Source organism: Vigna umbellata, chromosome 4 (genome assembly GCF_029865625.1).
Source record: "Vigna umbellata cultivar VRB3 chromosome 4, Vumbellata_1.0, whole genome shotgun sequence".
Taxonomy (NCBI): Eukaryota; Viridiplantae; Streptophyta; class Magnoliopsida; order Fabales; family Fabaceae; genus Vigna; species Vigna umbellata.
Window position 1 is genome coordinate 13,439,561 of NC_142168.1, and position 16,762 is coordinate 13,456,322.

The following is a 16,762-nucleotide window of genomic DNA, read 5'->3' on the forward strand; positions in this document are numbered from 1 at the left end:
TTTTAAAAATAACATTTTTTAACGGATTTTGAAATCGGTTAAAACTTTTGAAAAATCCTTCAACAAATTTTAAAATCTATTAAAACTTTCGAAAAATTCTTTAATGAATTTCAAAATCTGTTGAAGAAAAATATAAAGAATAGTTTTGAGATTTTAAAAAATGCAGAAATCCAGGAAAAAATGTAGGGTGGTAGGGTGGTCCAGGAAGAAACATTAAACAGTTTGAAGGGCCACACACAACTTCCTTTGACCCACTTCTTCCTTCATCCATATATTTAATTTCTTATTTATTTTCAAATATAAATGTAATTTTATATTCTAAGGATTGCAAACAAGAATATAATTTGAATATACTATCATTATGTAGATTTTCTTAATTGTATGCTATTTTACAACCTTGTACAAGTATTTCTGAGCTTCCACGTGAAAGCTAAGTCTCTTTAAATGATTCAGCTTCAACTTACAGAAAGTTGAGAGTGGTTGAACATGAGTGAAAATTGCTTCAATCTCTTTAAATTAACACTTGATTTCTGCAAGAGGTAAAAATAAATAAATTGAATTCCACAACCTACTCTGCTCAAACTTCCAAGATTTACATTTGGGCATGAGATTTCCTCCATGCTATTGCTGTTTCAATGATATCCTCCATGTGCTGCTTTAGTTCTCTGGAGAGGAAGTTCACATAACCAATTAATTAAACAAGCAACAGTTTGAACAACTGAACTCAAATGAAAAGTTTTCACAACACTTTAGTGGAAAGCTTACTTGCAAAACATGTTTTTATTCTTACAAATGCTTGTTGACTTTCTCATATGTCTCCTCCACCATCAATGAGCAGGCTACTAGAGAGAGGTTGTAACATGATAATCATATGTCTTGTACATGCATGTATTAATTTTCAGATTCTCTCATCACAATTTCCTTTCTCTGATGCAGGTCTGCCTACAATTACAAAAAACAATCTCAGTTACACAGCATAGCAAATAAAGTCTAAGTTTTCTGGTAAAATGTAAAAGACACTTAGAAATACTTGTTATTTGTTGATATTGATATACATGAATGTCAGTTTCAAGCATAGATTGTTGGTATTTACCAGTTTCATCTCTAACTCAGAGATTGTCTGCTCTTTCTGACGGGCAAAAAACTTAAACGACTGAAACAGGATTAAGAAAATCAGTCTTGAATGGCAAATAAAACCAATGGAAAGTACAAATAAAAGAATTGGATATGAACTGTGCCAACAATGGATGCAAGAGAAGGCAGTCACTTACTCCATTTCTTTGCATTTCAAGAGATCTACGCAATGCTTCTCTTTTAGTTAGAAGATTTTTTGCTAACTTTACTGACGGTCGACTATAGTTTTTTCCACGGTATATAATAATAGCATGGCCCTGTTTCAATTTATCAATTGAAACTAAAATTCCACCACTTTCTGTCTCCAGCAATTTTGCAGTGTTTATGACCTGACTGAATAGTTTCTGCATCGTAATGACCTTCACCACTTCTCTGTGTTTCCAATGTTGATGTAGGCCTTCCAATACACCATCAAATATTCCTCGTCTTCCTGCATTCATTTATCAATGTAAATTCCCAGATAAGGAAAATTTTAATGCAGCTTTTCCAACTACATCAGTGTTTACTAATATTTATGATCACAGCTTTTCAGAAATTATCAATTAATTATAAAATTGAAACTAAGATTATGCTTTCCTACTAGGTATCCATTTAGGTGTTATCAAGGTTTTTATTGTGATTTAACCTCATTGAGAAAATAATATTTTTTTTTCTTAAGAAAGTGAAAGTTAAGCCTAATTTAACCTCACAAAACCGCTTTGATAAGGTAAAGTTTATACTCAATTATATCATGGGGAGAGGATTATCTCACCCAAGACTAAATGTTTAGAATTTAGATCATTGAGTTTACAGGATTGAACATTTTCCTATAGCCTAAGATCAATAGTAGATAGGCAGCAATACGAAATGAAACAAAGCCTAATTCAACCGTAAAAGCTACCATATGGGGAGAGGGTTATAAGGAGTACTTTGAGTAACTGATGTGGAACATCTTAACAATTGGTTTACTCAGCAATAAAGAATTAAAAGATAGCTAAAAACAAAAGAGAAAAAAAAGCAAGTCATGTAAACACAAAAATGCTGAAAGAAAAAATGTAGGGAAAAGAATGAAGAGTCTGTAAATGTGTATATCTAATCAAAATTATAGAAGTGGAATTTCTATACCAAGCAGTAAGCAACTTTGCATCTTCAATCCAATCTTTCTAAAACATTCTCTCTCTTCATCTGTCATTATTTCCAAATCAGTATCCTGCTCACTAGGTGTCCATGCAGCATTTAACTTTGATAATTCCTTCCCTGATTTCTCTATTTTCTTGTTCAGCTGCAGAATCCACAAAATTAATTAAAGAGTATCAATATATGAAAAATGCAAAAGGAAAACTTCAATTAACTACATCTTACAACTAATGATTTGTATTGTTTCTCTTTCAATTCCTTCTCCAATCTACATATTTCTGCTTCCAGTTGAATGTTTAACTCTTTGTTTCGATTTTTTGTATCCTCAAACTTTGTTTGAATTTTCTTGAATTCTGTTAAAGTTCCACTTGTACTGGTGTCTTGTTGGACTTCATCAATAGGAGAAAAGGCTTCAAGTGCTTTCATTCGTGCAACTTCTTCATGAAATTGGTAACTCTTAAGCTCCAATTCTCTGTTTTCTACCAAAGCTGCAACTCTTTTTGGAAGGAAATCATTTCCCCTATAGAGTATTATGTAAAATTTGTTGCGCAACAACAAAACTCCTTCAGTGAGACGCTGCATTAAATACATAAAATATTTAGACATGTTTACGGGTGCATATACCAAAACCATTACAAGAACTAATACACAAGCTACAAAAGACAGACCAAGTGGCCAACTCGACCAGTATTGCATATTAGACATAGAGCATATATGCAAACTAATCTGGAAAAATATGGTTGGTGCAACAAGTGATTTTTTCTTCCAGTAGTCATTGTGAACTTCTCATTCTAAGTTTAATAATTATAGGCCATTGCATTGTAGTGACTTACACACCCATTTTTGTACCAGACTACATTTCAAGCTAGGACAACCAAAGCGACAAGTTCCCCAAAAAGTGAGTCAGGACAATCATTTAACAGTCTCCATCAAGAAAAAGTCTCACTCACATACATAATACTATTGATGAAACCTACACCTAAGGTTTAGGATGTCTTGCATTGCATCTCACATACATGGGACAGTCAAATTTCTGGCAAACCTACCTTTAGTTCATTGGCCATCATTTCATTGTCAGTGTTTGGAATTCCATACTTGATAGCAATTTTCACTATAAGACTCTTCTCCCACAACTTTAGGATAGCAGCAGCTAATCCCTTGAGTCCTTTGTTCCTTCCTTCATATAAAAGAGACAAAAATATTTAATTAACTTCATGCATATGACTTCTACAAAAATAGCTCTGCTTGGCAATTGCTTATTGAAGCTAACATTAATTTACATTTAATTGAAATGGATACTGCTTGACCATGTATATGTAGTGGATAAATATTGCATCAAGAACTCAACCCCATCCAAGTATGATATTGCTTTCTAAACTGATACCATTGAGGTCATAAGATTAATACATAAGAACTAGTACCAATTGTGGCAACTGACACTGAATTGTGTATGTAGTTATTTCGAAGAATACCAGCCAACAGACTACTTGCATCGAGTTTCTTTCTACAAGTATAAAATAAGTCATAAAAACAAACATGGCATGCTTGTAAAGACAAGTTTATGTCGTGTGCACAAAAATATAAGTTGTTGGCTATAACCTACCTATAAGCTAGTATGTAGAAAACTATGTTTATACAATTCATTATATCTGAGGAAAGAAGAATGACAGAGTTCAGAACCAGATGAAATAAACAGTGCTGTTCAACTATGGATAGGCAAAAAATTCACTGAGTTAGCCATTACAGCAAATTAGTGATACAAAGATTGCTAGCAACACACTTTTTCCTTGAATTTTAATAGTTGATGTGTATTGAAAATTATGGTATCACGCAAGAGACTGATTATATAATGTGAAACTCAAAATATTATGATTTTCAATAAATTTCAGTAAATAATGAAGAGTGTTAGAAAGTGTGTTGCCAGCATTTCTCACAATGATATACAGCGTTGAAGAGTGAAGATAGCGCGAGATAATGATGATGATGACAACAAGACCCAAATGGTCAAATAAGAAACCAAAGGAAATAAAAAGGATAATTATATGTTTTGCTAAGCTGAATTATCCTGGTAATTATTTTATATAAATTGAAGGAAAGTCTGGAAAATAAATTGAAGGGATAGCAAGAAGCAGGAGGGTACCGAGAACAAAATGAGTCGGTAAAGGATGAGCAAGCTTCCTGAAGTATGTTAGTTCATAATCACTTAGTTTAGCACCAGAATGAGGTGGACAGAGCCTTAATGGAGTCTGAAATCCAGGAACATCTTCAGGAAGTAAGTCAGCATCCACTGGAAATGGCTTGGGCCTCCACCAATCAATGAAGCGAGGTCCTAAGTCATCCAATAATCTATCAGTTTCCCTCTCATACAGTGACCCATTGGCCGCTTGAAAATTCATCTTTTGTACACTAGTTGATACAGAATCCTTATCCTCAGCATTGAAGTTCAGCATCTCACTCAAACTGCGGTTGGAATCAACCGAGCAAATATCACCATTGGTAACTGATTCTGCCCCACTCATTTCAGAATGATTTTTTCTTAGATTGGGATAACCTTTAGTTGTCAACTGATGATTGCATCCTCGGTAAACCACAACAAAATCCTTCTTGCTCAAAACAACTAAGCCTCCAGTCTTTGTCTATTCAAATGGGAAATGATAATTAATGAAGTCATAAAATAACATGGAAGGATAACATGAAACATGTATAAAACAAAGCAGAAATAATTATCTACATATCAGAACAGTTTGACTAATATTAGATCATTGCCAAAATTAATTCATACATAGCAGCATGTCTGCATTATATAGCTGTAACAAGACACTCGATATTATATTAGTCAGAGTCGAACCAGATTATATCAACTTTCAATATTGAACACCTATAAACATACTTGTAAATTTGAGTCCTTATGTAAATCCCATCAAACCAAAACAAATAGCTTAACCAGCAAAGACACACTGCACAAAGTATGAATTGCCTCAACAAATACAAATAGATTGTCAGCAGGCAAAAAATAACTATACACAGAGCACAACAAGGCCTTACACAATCTATCTTTCAGTCATGCACAGGTACAATACACTAAAAGTCTAACTTAATAATCCATGCCTTCAGTAATATAATGATGGCAAAGAGTTCAACAAAAGTCTACTAGTGGGATATGAGCAAACCAAAACCTCAACAATTTCTCGTGCTCTACTCATATTCTTGCATAAAGGGATATCAAATTTAACCATGGCAAGCTCACGTCTCCTCCAAGTCGATTTAATTTGATCCACAACATCTTGGGTAACACCAGCTTTCTTAACCTTGACCCACGTTCTCATGCTTGCAGCTTCATTCCTCAACCTTTGAAGTAGTACCTTATCAAGAGCCAACTCTGCAGAAGTGGCAGCCTTTTTCCTTTTAATTTTCTCGTAAACAAACTTAGCATCATTCTCCCATGGCATTCTCCCCTTAGTTCTTCTAACTTCCTCATTTTCCTTCAAACTTCCCAAAACTCCTCCTAAGCTTTCAACATTGGGTGAACCAATCAGAGCCTCAGCTGAATTGTGACTGCTGCGAAGCTTCTCAACCTTCTTCACAATTTTCTTCATGGCCCTCTTCCCCCTTGCCTCTTTGCCCATCAAATCTTTATCAGAAAGTTCTTGTCTTTCCCACTTGAACTTCTTGGATTTGGGTTTGGACATGTCAACGAGCTCGTTGGGTTGGAGAAGAAGAGGACCCTTCATCCATGGAGGAGTGGGGGCTTTGATGGGAACTTGAGAAGGGGGCTGGTGATTGTGACTGTTGTTGGAAGGTGGGAGCAGTGAAGAGGAAATGTGAATTTGAAAATAGGAATCTGAATTTGGAGAAAAACGAGGACGAAGAGAAAGAAACAGCATGATTGAAGCTACCCACAAACACCATACGATAGTTGATGAAGCTTAGCAACTGAACTCAACCTTCTTCATGAATGTTTCATTCTTGTCATTTTGATATTTTCTCACTTCCTTTTCTTTCTTTTTTTTATATACCTAAAAGACTACTTTCTCTCTTAAATAGTTTTCAAAAAACATATTGAAAATTTATTTTTGATATGTTAAGATTGGAACATGATTTTTTATATTATAAATTAGTAAAATACTGTTGATGATGTAACTTTAACATGATTTTTTAAGTATAAAATATTTAGGTCCGATAATTAAACATGATTTTAACATTTTAAATAGTTAATTAATATATTGATATATTTAAATTCAAATCAAAAGCAGATTTATATTTAAATTAAAAAAAAGTGAAGTATTCTCCTGAAACATCTTTACAACTCTCGTATGCTCATATTATTAATGACAGCGTTATTAACTTGTTTTAATTAATCTTATGAATGATACTGATAAAAATTAAAATTTAAAAACTCTAATTTTATTGATAGTATTGTATAGTAGTTTAAGAATTTAACATTTACATGTCATTTAAAATTATTCTATCAGTAGATTCACAAAGATTTCAAAAAAAATTAAAGATTTTTTGTTGTGATGAATTTCTCCTATAATAAAGAAATAAATGGGTTTTTTCTTAAATTAAAAGTAATATCTATATATATATATATATATATATATATATATATATATATATATATATATATATATATATATATATATTGGAAATTAGTGTGTGTGTATATATTGTGGAGACTATTACTAACTAATTTATTGACAAAAATTGATTAATCAAATATTTGAATTATGGAGACTATTATGAACTGATGCCATAAATTGCCCTGAATTGTTCTGAGAGCAAAGCTTCCCAGCAAGAAGGTGACATGGCATTCTCACCGGCCTCTCGACTAGCCAATCTTCGGCGGCACTTGGATTTGACCGAAGCAGTCAACAAGGTAGCGATAATGGATTTCTCTCATAATCGTCCATTCTATTTACTGCTATACAAAGTATTTGTTCCCTTTCTCAACCCTTGTAGTAATTTTTGTATCATTTTGGAATTATGCTTAAAGAAAGTGTGAATGGGTTTTGATATAGGTTGCGCAAGTCAATGGAATTGGAGGATCAATGAAAGTGAAGGTAGCCTCAGAGGTTTCTCAAGCATTATCATTGGGGCGAGCAGTTGTTGCTCTGGAATCTACCATCATTTCACATGGTTTTTAATATTTTACAGTAGTCGCTATATCCTACACACGCATATAAACCCACAACTTAGTGTTTGGACTATACTCTTGTTTGTAGGGATGCCATATCCTCAAAATTTGCAAACTGCAATAGAGGTGGAAAGTATTGTAAGAGAGAATGGTGCAGTTCCTGCCACCATTGCAATTTTAGACGGCACGCCCTGTATAGGTATTTATTCTCATCCTTCTCAAGACTGTAGATTGAATTAGGATTTCATATTTTACATTCACTTACAAGCACAAGTAATCTGTTATGAGAAGTATGATGGAGTGCTCGCGCTTAACCAACTTTGGATTTCCTTTTCAAGTTGTTTTGTGAATCGAGTTTGGTTTGAAATGGTTTTTGGAATGAAGAGAAGAGTCAAAATAACAGAATATTGATTCACAAAACAACCTGAATGTGGGTTAGGTCTAGTGCAAGCACTATATCATTCATATACCATGTCACTTGCTTTATGTCTGCCAACCATGTTGAAAACACCACCTGAAGAGTTTGTCATCCCATTTCTTGTTGTTGCAATGATTTTTATTGCATCTTTTTGACAAATATGTTTTGCTTGCTTGTTTTATCTGGATAGGTCTAAGTCTAGAAGAACTTGAAAGACTAGCTAGTCTGGGAACCAGTGCTCGGAAGACAGCTCGAAGGGACATTGCAAATGTTGTGAGTGTCTTGACATCGTGCACCATATTAATAATTTAAGTATATCTCTATGTGAATGTCATTAGAAACCTTACAAAAAGAAAAGTAGGAAACCCATTACATTGAAAATGTTGTATAGTCCAAAAATTTTAAGCAACTCTATGTATAACAAGAATTGCATGAAGACATCCAGGAGGAAATCTGATTCAGGAGGGCGTTCTCAGTGTTGGGAGTGTGTGGGCCAACTCTTTTGTAGTGATTCCGAAATGCTTCCATCCTCTGCAATTCACACAACAAAATTCTCTCGCCCTTCCCACGTCTGTGATTGCCCACCTTCTTTATACCACTTCCAATTCACTGCCGGGTTGGCTAATACATCTGTCTCAGATTGTGGCAGTAATGGCCTGCATCTGAAGCGTGAAATGAAGAAGCAGTTTGTGGACCTTCTCAGTGGGGAGGTGGAGTTCTTTTACAGAAGCATATACAGGCACATGAACATATATGTACATATATGCTACTGAAACATGTGAGCGTGCAAGATAACAATTGAGGTCATACCATACTCATCCAGGAGAGAAAGACAACTTGGTTGGGAGCAATGAGCTTGTGAAATGGGTTGGAAAGTAGAATAACTGTATTAAGTTTTGTTGCTTAAATTCTTTACAACTATAATCAGGGCAGGGATTTATAAAAGTATAAAAGCAAAATGCTTGAGTTGTGAACCAATATAGGTTAAAATTGACATCTTTACTGTGTAACGTGTCCCTTATATGCTTGATGGGTGGTATCAAACAATTTTTGTGGCAGATGATACCTATACGTATGCATGTATCATTAGTATGTTTCCACGACTTGGTCCCCTTGGTGTTTGATACTTGGCAAACATGTTTTAGGACTCGATCTAATTATATCTATACACTATAGTTAGCTTTCAGTAAGATTTTTCCGAGTAAACCATGGTAAACTTTCTACGTTCGTGTGAACTTCATGAACTCAGGTCAAGAAGCGAGTCAATAAGTTTGAAGTTAATGTTATTTTTGTCCTTCATTGACTTACTATTACAATATTTTATTAGGACTAACTATTTGATGAAGTTCGCTCCCTTTTGAAATATTTTCACCTTTAGAACTTATATGCTTTTATGAAGTTATGTATGATTTGACAATTTATGTACGTTTAGTCTTATTTAACATTGGTGCATCATCCTAGTTTATTTATGTTTTCAGGTAGCTCGAGGTGAAAATGGTGCAACTACTGTTTCTGCAACAATGTTTTTTGCTTCTATGGTATTTTTCTCACATACCACTTCGATTTCAGTCTCAGTCATTGTATCATGCCGTTTTGGTTTAACTGCCTGTACTTTTGAAATTTTTTTGCAGGTTAATATTCCCATCTTTGTGACTGGGGGGATTGGGGGTGTGCACCGTCATTGGGAACATAGTATGTTAACCTCCTATATCTCACTAATAAAAAAAAATTGATTTTTTCATGATGGATGCGGACAAACCTTGCCTGTAAGAGATACATTTTGGTTTAAAATTGAGACCAAAATAAATCAACCTGTTCGTGTTGTACAAGTTGTTATGTCCTTTAGGGTCTTTGAAAGTCCTGCCACTTGCAACTTAAACAATGAATAGGGAGAGCGATGACATTTGATCAAGTTTTCCGTTTGAAGTAAAATTCTTGTCATGTTTCATTATGACCAAAAACACTTGTCTTTGTAAGATATTTTCTGCTAATTAAAGTTCGAAGTTTCTCCTTGGCTAAATATACCGAAGGACTCTATATTTGATTGGTATTTTTTTAGGCTTAAAGTGGAAATGTTTGTGTAATTCAATCTGCAAAACTTCAGTTCTCTTTTGATGGAACTGTTTAGTCACATCCTGAAAAATAAAATTTCTTGTTGCAGTCTACAAACACAAGAGATGGTTTTTTTCTTTTTCAATTTTTATATTATTGTAGTTTCTGCAAAGACAGTCGGAGATATTTATTGAGCATTATTATTTTTTATATTTTTGGCCAGGTATGGACATATCTTCTGATCTCGTTGAGCTAGGCAGAACACCAGTAGCAGTTGTATGTGCTGGTGTAAAATCAATATTAGATATTCCCAGGACGCTTGAATATCTGGTACCCATTTACTTTTGTGTTAATATTACTGAAGCAGTAATCAGTTGTAGCTTTTATTATTATTATTATGATTATGATTATTATTATTTTTATCTTGAATAGGAAACACAAGGAGTTTGTGTTGCTGCATACAAGACCAATGAGTTTCCTGCATTTTTTACGGAAACAAGTGGCTGCAAGGTATATTAAATCAGATTCTCGTATGGCTTTCAATATTAAACATGTCCATGAATAGCATAATTAAGTGCTTAATGTAGTGTTTGACCACATTTTCTTCATGGAAAGATTTACAGGAATTGTGTGTTATGAGCACACACATTATTCTGTATTTGTAAGGAATAAAATGAAACAAAAGATATTTAAAACTTATTCTCTAAAATTAAACCTATACAATATTTCTCTATTTCCTTATTCACACAATCATGCATCCATTTGGGATCGTGCCTTTAACAACAATTTAAGTAGATTACGAATCTCATCCTCCTTGCTCCATCCCTCTCAACCTTTTTTTATCAAATCTCCAACTTCTTTTTGAAGGTGTTTGGCTCTGCCTGATACCCCTTAAAGGTGTTTGGTTATGCATATGATGTCTTTTATGTTATTTTAATAATTGGTTGTGAATATGTCCCAATATATTTCAAGTCATGATTTTTTAAATAAGCCTTCTGATTTGTGATTTAATTGGTGTTTCACAACCATGTTTTCACCATTATTATCATACCGTTTTATTTGTTAATTGGAATGTAAGTATAGTATAATGTACTAAGGAATGAATATACGGACAATATTATATTTGGTCATTGCAAAATTTCAGGTTTCATGTCGGGTAGACAGCCCGGAAGACTGTGCTTGCATAATAGGCAAGGAAAGCCTTCTTTTTTTTTTTTGTTGCCCGTTTGTATTTTCTCCATGATTTATATTCTTCTGGCAGATGCAAGCTTCAAACTCAAGCTAGGAACTGGAATTTTGATAGCAGTTCCTATTCCTCAAGAACACTCAGCTTCTGGACACATAATTGAATCTGCCATTCATAAAGCCATTAAAGAAGCCAGGTAAATGTCTTTGTTCTCTCTTCTACATTCATTATGGCTTAATAGGGAAGATATACATCAAATGGTTTCCTAATTTTTTATTTCATACATTTAATATTGATTTTTCTAAAATTTAATTTAATATATTTACTTGTAGGGAAAACAATATAACAGGGAGTGCTGAGACTCCTTTCTTGCTCGCTAAAGTAAATGACCTGACTGGAGGTGCCTCACTTGCTGCAAGTATCCATTTTTAAAGTTTTCCATCTATACATTAGTATAAAATCAATAACTAAAAGTGTACTTTAATGTGAAATTTAGTCTATAATATGATTTCAAACGTGTATAAGTTAAATAGAGTTAATAATGACCAGTCAAACTTTTTGAAGGACCAAAAATATAATTAATCTTCAATATTTGTCAAGTGTTAAAGTGGAGCTTAACAACAATTTAGACATTGCTCTTGTGAAGAATAATGCTCTTGTTGGAGCTAAAGTTGCAGTAGCCCTTGCCGAGAAAAGAAAAAATTGTGAAAGGTGAGCTTATACTTCCATGAGATCTGTTGGCCAATTCATGTATATATGCCTGGAACTGTTAATAACCTGTCAATGCAAATTTTACTCAATGTAATCATCAAAAATTTCTTCCATGTCAAATGTTAGCTTCTCTGTCTTCTCCATGCTATTAGATTTTCTTTAACTAGAAAATATTATATTGAAGAAATTTATTAAATTACATTCCACTTAAGATATGTAGTCATGAGATATGAAGCGCACACACTTTGCGGAACTGCCTTTACTGCTTGTTGGAAGCAGATCAGATGGGAGTGGAGTGGACATGATGATGCTGTGTCCAACAGGCCCAACAAGTTGAACACGACTCGCCATCTGAGAACAACTTAACATGCGTGGTCCACTCTCTAGACACGCGGAAACACACAACCCATCTCGTCTGCTCCTTCATGAGCTGGTGTTCTATTTTCCTTCTTTATGAGTGTTCGTCTATCAACACATTGGAAGTAGCCATTGTCAGCCTTTGAACCACCTGACCATCATAGTTGGTACACACTACATTCTGACTTAGAGCAAAGGTAGTTAGGATACTGAGTGGTTAGTTAGGTGGTGTTGGTATGAACAACCATTCAAGAGTTTATTACTATTTGGATTATAATTAAAGAGGCACTCAACCTTCTAACAGAATTAAAAAAAGTCTAAGTGTGAGCAACAAAATAAAACTCTGGGAATTTATGAGAAAGTGGAGAGTAATATCTGAGAATATCTAATGAAGCTTTTCATTTTCTTATCTGGTGAATTAAGCGACGAGACATTACATCTAGTGTTTGTTGTACAGTAGGTGAAAACTGTTACCACAGCTAACTGACTCCAGAAAAGCTATTCCAACTAACAACCTTGAACAACAACTAAGGCTTTCAGAAATAACTCACTTCTGTAATAGAATGTTATGGCCCAAGCTACTGACCCTGTAAGCCCAATTGAGCTGACAGACCAACTGGAAGCAGCAGGGCCAACACGACAAACTGCATGCAAACGTAATAGTGTTAAGCCCAACTGTTTCAATGGCTATGAACAATTTTAGTTTTGCAGAGAGTAATAAGAACAAAACTACCTGCAAGCGTGAGAAGGATTTCATTGCAATTTTGTTTTGCTTAGTCGTGAAATTTGTCACACATGATTGTGCTATATGTAATAGTAGGATTAGGATAGAATAAAAAATGCAGAAATAGAATGTTCAGTTTGTTTCAATTTTGTTGCAAGGAGGCGGCTCCCCTCTAAAGAAGCAGTTTTTCTCTTCTGTTATTACTCTTTTGCTTGCAGTACCTTGTACGTGTCTTAGTGTGAACATGGATGATTTTAGATTGAATTGACACAATAAGACTCTATTGGTTTGCTCTTGTAGCTTTAGACCCACTTTAATGGGAGAATTAATTAGGGATGTTAAAGTGAGTCAACTCATCATAAGTTGGTTTGTCACATGTTAAGAAAAAAATTAGTTACTTCAACTGAGCTCACTCTATGGTGAATAAGAAAATTTCAACCTAGTTGACCGACTAGAGGTTGGTGGGTTCACTAAATTTATAAACTATAACAGATATGTACACTATATAAGCAATTTTACATTGGAGATGATAATTTTCAACATTTGGTAACTATTACAGATCAATTCAAATGTCAAACACTGTAAATAGAAGTCTTAAAATAAATTGAACATCTTAAGTATTCAAAGGATTGAGAATTTATTTGGAGAACTTACATAATCTGTATTTCATTTTAAAATATTGAGTTAATCCATCATAAACCTAGCTGGACCCGTGTAACCTTTAAGTAAATAAGTCAGGTTTCTTTTGGTCCATAAAATGCCAAACTTTGATTTTTGTTTAACTCCAACTAGGTTGAATGGATTGCCAGATTGGCTCACGGTGATAACCCATTTTGACACCCTTAGAATTAATACACACACACAACAACTAAGATTTATAGATTGTACCTACATGCATTTACATTGACATGGATTTATTTCATGTATAATTTTTTATATGAAAGTAAGATATTCTTTTATATGGTTTAGGTTTATGTGGCTTGAGTGTACAAAATTAGTAATAAAGTTGTTGAGTTCTCTGAAAAGGAATGCTAAAACGAGAATTTATTTATGTTAATTGTTACTTAAGCGTTTAACTTTGATTGTTAATAAAAGTTGTATATTTGTTGTGTTGCAGTATGGATTAGGAAATTGAAGAAAGGAGGTAGGAAAAGGGTGTTTGGTAAGAGAATGGAACGTGTCTTTGTGAAGACCGAAGAAAGTGTGCAATGAATGATGAAGAATGGGTGAAGATTGAGCTAAAACCAAGCAAGACAGTTGGAAATGCCGTAAAGCTGCGAGCACCCCAACAACGCAAATGTTAAAACTACCAACGCAAATTTGAACTGCTTTTTTCGTGTTGGATAATTGGTACTCTAAATACGTGCCTTTATTGGGTGAATGGATTCTGACATTTTGTTTCATGTGCTTGAAACGGTAGAAGAAGGTGGTGCTGACATGTTTGGTAGCAGCACGAGTCATGTCCACCCTTATAATGCTTATGCTTTGTCACGTCAAGGTTTATCAATTATCATCTGCATGTGGTCGATGTTTCATGCTTTTCTTTTTGTCCCTCATCCATCTTCCTAAAACGATAATGTTTATCAGTTTTCTTCCACGTTTACCACCACAAATCCCAAACCAAATCAACAAAAGCATTAAAACCACTCTTCAAATTGTTTCTGCCTTAGGATTTTCCATTCCCTTCTTGCCACGTGCATCAGATTCTCATCTTTCAAATACAAAAATATTTGGGTCTTTTGTTAACCAAGATCTGGTGTTTATCCTTGCTTTCAAAATACCATCTTTCGTGTCTCAAAAAGCTTCACTTTATGCAATGGAAACAAAAGAGGACTAGTTTATATATAATACAAATCTCATATACATATTTCTCAATTTGCCAATTTGCTTCAGCATTGATTGATTCACATTTTGAAACTGTTTTTATTTCTCTAACCTTTTATTTCTAATAAAAATCGGGGAAGAGAGAAATGCACAGAAAAAAAAATCTTTTTCTCTCTTTGATAGAGTGTGGAAGATAAAAAAAAAAGAAATCACACTAAATCCATCATAATTTTTTTTATTGACATATTTTTTATAGGAGGATGATATTTGACATCATTAAGTAAAAATCAACTTGACAATTCAAAATAATAATATTTTTTAATCATACTTATTTTATTTTTTAATTAAAAATTTTAATATATATTATTCTACTATTAAAGTGAGTTATAACATGGATCTATTTTTTTTTTGAGGATGTGAAATTATTATTTTTCTTTCTTATATTAACATATAAAAACACATCTTTCGAAAGTTACACGTTCAGTACAACGGTAAATGTATTGTCTTGTCACATTTTTTTTTCTCGCACTTTTCTTTGCTTATCAAGGGGAACGAATTTATATGTGTATTTTCTTTTTATTCTCAAACCAAAAAGAAATCCAATTTATTTTACTTGTTTTACTGTTTAATTTGTTTATTATTTTCTCTCTTACTTGACAATATATATTCATTATAAAAAAGGAAAGAGCAAAATATCTTGACACGCCATGATGAATGGAAGTGAAACCTAAACTAAAGTGAGCAAATAATTGTTTGGTAGTACTAGAAATAGCCAAACACTTGTGAACGCCCTAAGAAGCAGGCCAATCTATTTATTAGCCAAAATTATTTTTGTACTTTCTGTTTAGACCTTAAAGTGAACCAACCTAATTCATTATGAATTGAGTTAACATGGATTAGTGTCGTTATTTTACTTTAAGTTGATGCATTATGTAGGTTGATTTACTTAATCACATCATGTTTTGATTTTTTAGTAATTAATCTGGATATTTTTCATAATTGAAATTTATGTTGTTTTACTTTGGAACTGGGTGGTGTGAAACTTTAACGTCTGGTCATGTCCCCTGGTTGGTATACCACCTTGGACTTTAATCTACAACATGCTTCATTAGTCAACTACGAACAAACATAACATTAATTATTATTATTACTATTGTTTTGGGCATAGAGTTGATCTCTACAAACACTTTTTCAAAGTTAGTTTGGGTTATTCTCTGACACTTTTAGTTACAATTTTTCTTTGTTTAAGTTTTAAATCGTTCAGATGTATTTGTCAAAGGTTCTCTAACACGTCAAAGGCACTCTAACACTTAAGTTAGTGGTTAATCCAGTCAGAATCACAATAAAATTTTAAATTCGCAACAAAATCACAATAAAATTTTAAATTCGCAATAAATACAATCACCTATCACCTTACTTTTGACCTGTATTTATAAGTGTTAAAATGGACTTATGATTAGCGAAATCATAATTACGGCCCATCTCCTTAATAAGCATAACTTACCAGTAAACTTGATTAGAAATTATCTTTAAAGTTTCCTGATGACACCATCCAATTTCATCGTTGTCGTGACTAACCCATCATTGGTTCATATAACCACAATACAATTACAATGTCTTTGATCTCGTAACCCTTATCACCGTCACAATTTAAGTCTATATACAAAACCTAATAATCAATAATACATTTATTAACGTGAAATTAACTTATTTATGTTAAACACAATTGGTAGACATTATGAAAGATAAACTCACCACAAGAAAATTATCGTAGCTTTATTTTTGGTAAAAAGTTATGATATCATAAAAAATATTAAACGTGTTTTTCGTCTTCAACCTATTATGAAAATTTTGTTTCGTTCTAAAATTAAATTATAAAGTAATTAGGCTTTACATTTAATAAAAATAATGTAAAATGTTTTCTTAAGTAGACACGTGGAAATTAATATCGTGAAACTTTATTTATCTTATGGAAAACACTCTAATTATAGTTCGATGAAAAGGATATTTTAAATGACTTTATAATTTAATTTAAAAGTAAAACATAATTTTTTTTATAATAATTTGGTGACAAAGATATTTAATCTTAAAAATATATAATTTTTA

The 16,762-nt window shown here is 33.1% G+C and overlaps 2 protein-coding genes across 6 annotated transcripts; one reads left to right on the forward strand and one right to left on the reverse strand.

Annotated features, from left to right (window-relative positions):
• Positions 1 to 340: 340 nt before the first annotated feature.
• On the reverse strand, positions 341 to 6,256 carry CRS1 (maize chloroplast splicing factor-like protein). Of its 2 annotated transcripts, none has more exons than XM_088114198.1 (9): positions 5,484 to 6,256; positions 4,391 to 4,886; positions 3,297 to 3,427; positions 2,476 to 2,826; positions 2,239 to 2,395; positions 1,272 to 1,564; positions 1,094 to 1,153; positions 766 to 942; positions 341 to 665 (listed from the first exon to the last, which is right to left on the reverse strand). In XM_088114198.1, the coding sequence occupies exons 1-8, from the start codon at positions 6,132 to 6,134 to the stop codon at positions 892 to 894; spliced, it is 2,190 nt and encodes a 729-aa protein (XP_087970324.1). In that variant the 5' UTR covers positions 6,135 to 6,256; the 3' UTR covers positions 341 to 665; positions 766 to 891. The 2 variants fall into 2 exon arrangements, with proteins under 2 accessions (XP_087970324.1, XP_087970323.1); XM_088114197.1 differs by having other exon boundaries at positions 5,427 to 6,255.
• Positions 6,257 to 6,958: 702 nt separating this feature from the next.
• Positions 6,959 to 14,367, forward strand: LOC124835649 (indigoidine synthase A family protein). Of its 4 annotated transcripts, none has more exons than XM_088111210.1 (13): positions 6,959 to 7,126; positions 7,269 to 7,386; positions 7,473 to 7,583; positions 7,993 to 8,075; positions 9,281 to 9,340; positions 9,434 to 9,494; positions 10,078 to 10,184; positions 10,287 to 10,364; positions 10,999 to 11,044; positions 11,116 to 11,236; positions 11,373 to 11,458; positions 11,670 to 11,751; positions 12,031 to 13,102. In XM_088111210.1, exons 1-13 carry the CDS (start codon positions 7,055 to 7,057, stop codon positions 12,086 to 12,088), a joined length of 1,083 nt encoding a protein of 360 aa, XP_087967336.1. In that variant the 5' UTR covers positions 6,959 to 7,054; the 3' UTR covers positions 12,089 to 13,102. The 4 variants fall into 4 exon arrangements, with proteins under 4 accessions (XP_087967336.1, XP_087967334.1, XP_087967333.1 ...); XM_088111207.1 differs by lacking the exon at positions 12,031 to 13,102 and adding an exon at positions 13,950 to 14,367 and having other exon boundaries at positions 6,964 to 7,126; XM_088111209.1 differs by lacking the exon at positions 12,031 to 13,102 and adding an exon at positions 13,950 to 14,367 and having other exon boundaries at positions 7,016 to 7,126; positions 7,269 to 7,310.
• Positions 14,368 to 16,762: the final 2,395 nt, after the last annotated feature.